At 48.4% G+C, this 1039-nt stretch overlaps 1 protein-coding gene across 1 annotated transcript in view; it reads left to right on the top strand.

Moving 5' to 3' along the window:
- Nucleotides 1–689: 689 nt before the first annotated feature.
- The window catches only part of LOC121851994 (protein LMBR1L-like), a 13683-nt gene continuing 13333 nt past the window's right edge, over nucleotides 690–1039 (top strand). Inside the window, exon 1 of the mRNA XM_042346068.1 lies at nucleotides 690–932. Coding sequence (XP_042202002.1) covers nucleotides 690–932 — 243 coding nt within the window. The remainder of the gene's footprint in view (nucleotides 933–1039) is intronic.

The following is a 1039-nucleotide window of genomic DNA, read 5'->3' as shown; positions in this document are numbered from 1 at the left end:
TCATCCGCTCAGCTTTCTATAGCGGAGTTCGTTCCGGTGTACTGTGACAGTGAAGTATCCACCTAGGCACACCGCGAGTCGGCCATCCGAGTATATAATCGGCCGTTACCGCCCTAAGGGTACGCTTGGCCCTATGTTTTGGCTTTACCAATAATTCAAGTTAACTACACCTGCCGGTTTAGCTCTTAGTAGGTATCCCTACTCTTGGGTAGTCGAGATATGTTACGTTTCAAGATATGTTCAGATCAACGCCTTAAGTCCGCTTTAACCCCTCTTGACGAGTTGTGAGCTTAAATGCCTTAACCTTCTGATCGTAACCTCGTAGCCAACAATGATACACGAAAGCGACCGTGTTCGGTCAGGCTCGTTGCACACTCTGTACTTCTATACACTGACGCAGATGAACGTACGAAGTAGATTCAAGGGTCCGCAGTCCACGAGGTACTGGTTTTGAATATATATAGAAAGTGTATTGTTGCCGCTCTATGCTCAAAGCAGAGTCGAACAGGTATCTTGACTGATGTTGAACGTGTAGGGACGGTCAGGTAACATCTCGCGAACCGTTCCGTCCAGTTAAGTTCTCCGACAGCCCTTCGCTGTCGTTGGGATCTGAGCTACCGTCCAGTAGTTTGAGAGATTACAAGTAACCGATGCCCTTGTGAAATCTTCATGGATGTGCCCGCGGAGGCATGGACTTATTTCTGAGTAACGCATACGCTTATGCAGCAGCTGGCGCGCAGCGAAACTCTTTGCATTGGTATGCCCATTGGGTTAAATCAAAAAAGGGCCGCATGGCGGACTGTTTAAAAAAGAATAGATCGGCAACAAACAAGGTGAACGAAGTCTGCACAGGACCTGTTGTCCCAATCATGATACGGCCTCGTATTTACCTAGTAAAGACGAGCCCGTTGCCTCGGAGCAACGTGGCTCGCGTAAAGTAGCAAAGTCGTCCTAACGGTTCCCCATCATAATGAGTAAGGACACCTAACCGAACACGCTTTTTTGCCCTCACAACACTTTCTACCCTACGGGGACTTCG

Source organism: Callorhinchus milii, unplaced genomic scaffold (genome assembly GCF_018977255.1).
Source record: "Callorhinchus milii isolate IMCB2004 unplaced genomic scaffold, IMCB_Cmil_1.0 Scaffold295, whole genome shotgun sequence".
Taxonomy (NCBI): Eukaryota; Metazoa; Chordata; class Chondrichthyes; order Chimaeriformes; family Callorhinchidae; genus Callorhinchus; species Callorhinchus milii.
This window is presented reverse-complemented; position numbering and strand designations above follow the sequence as displayed.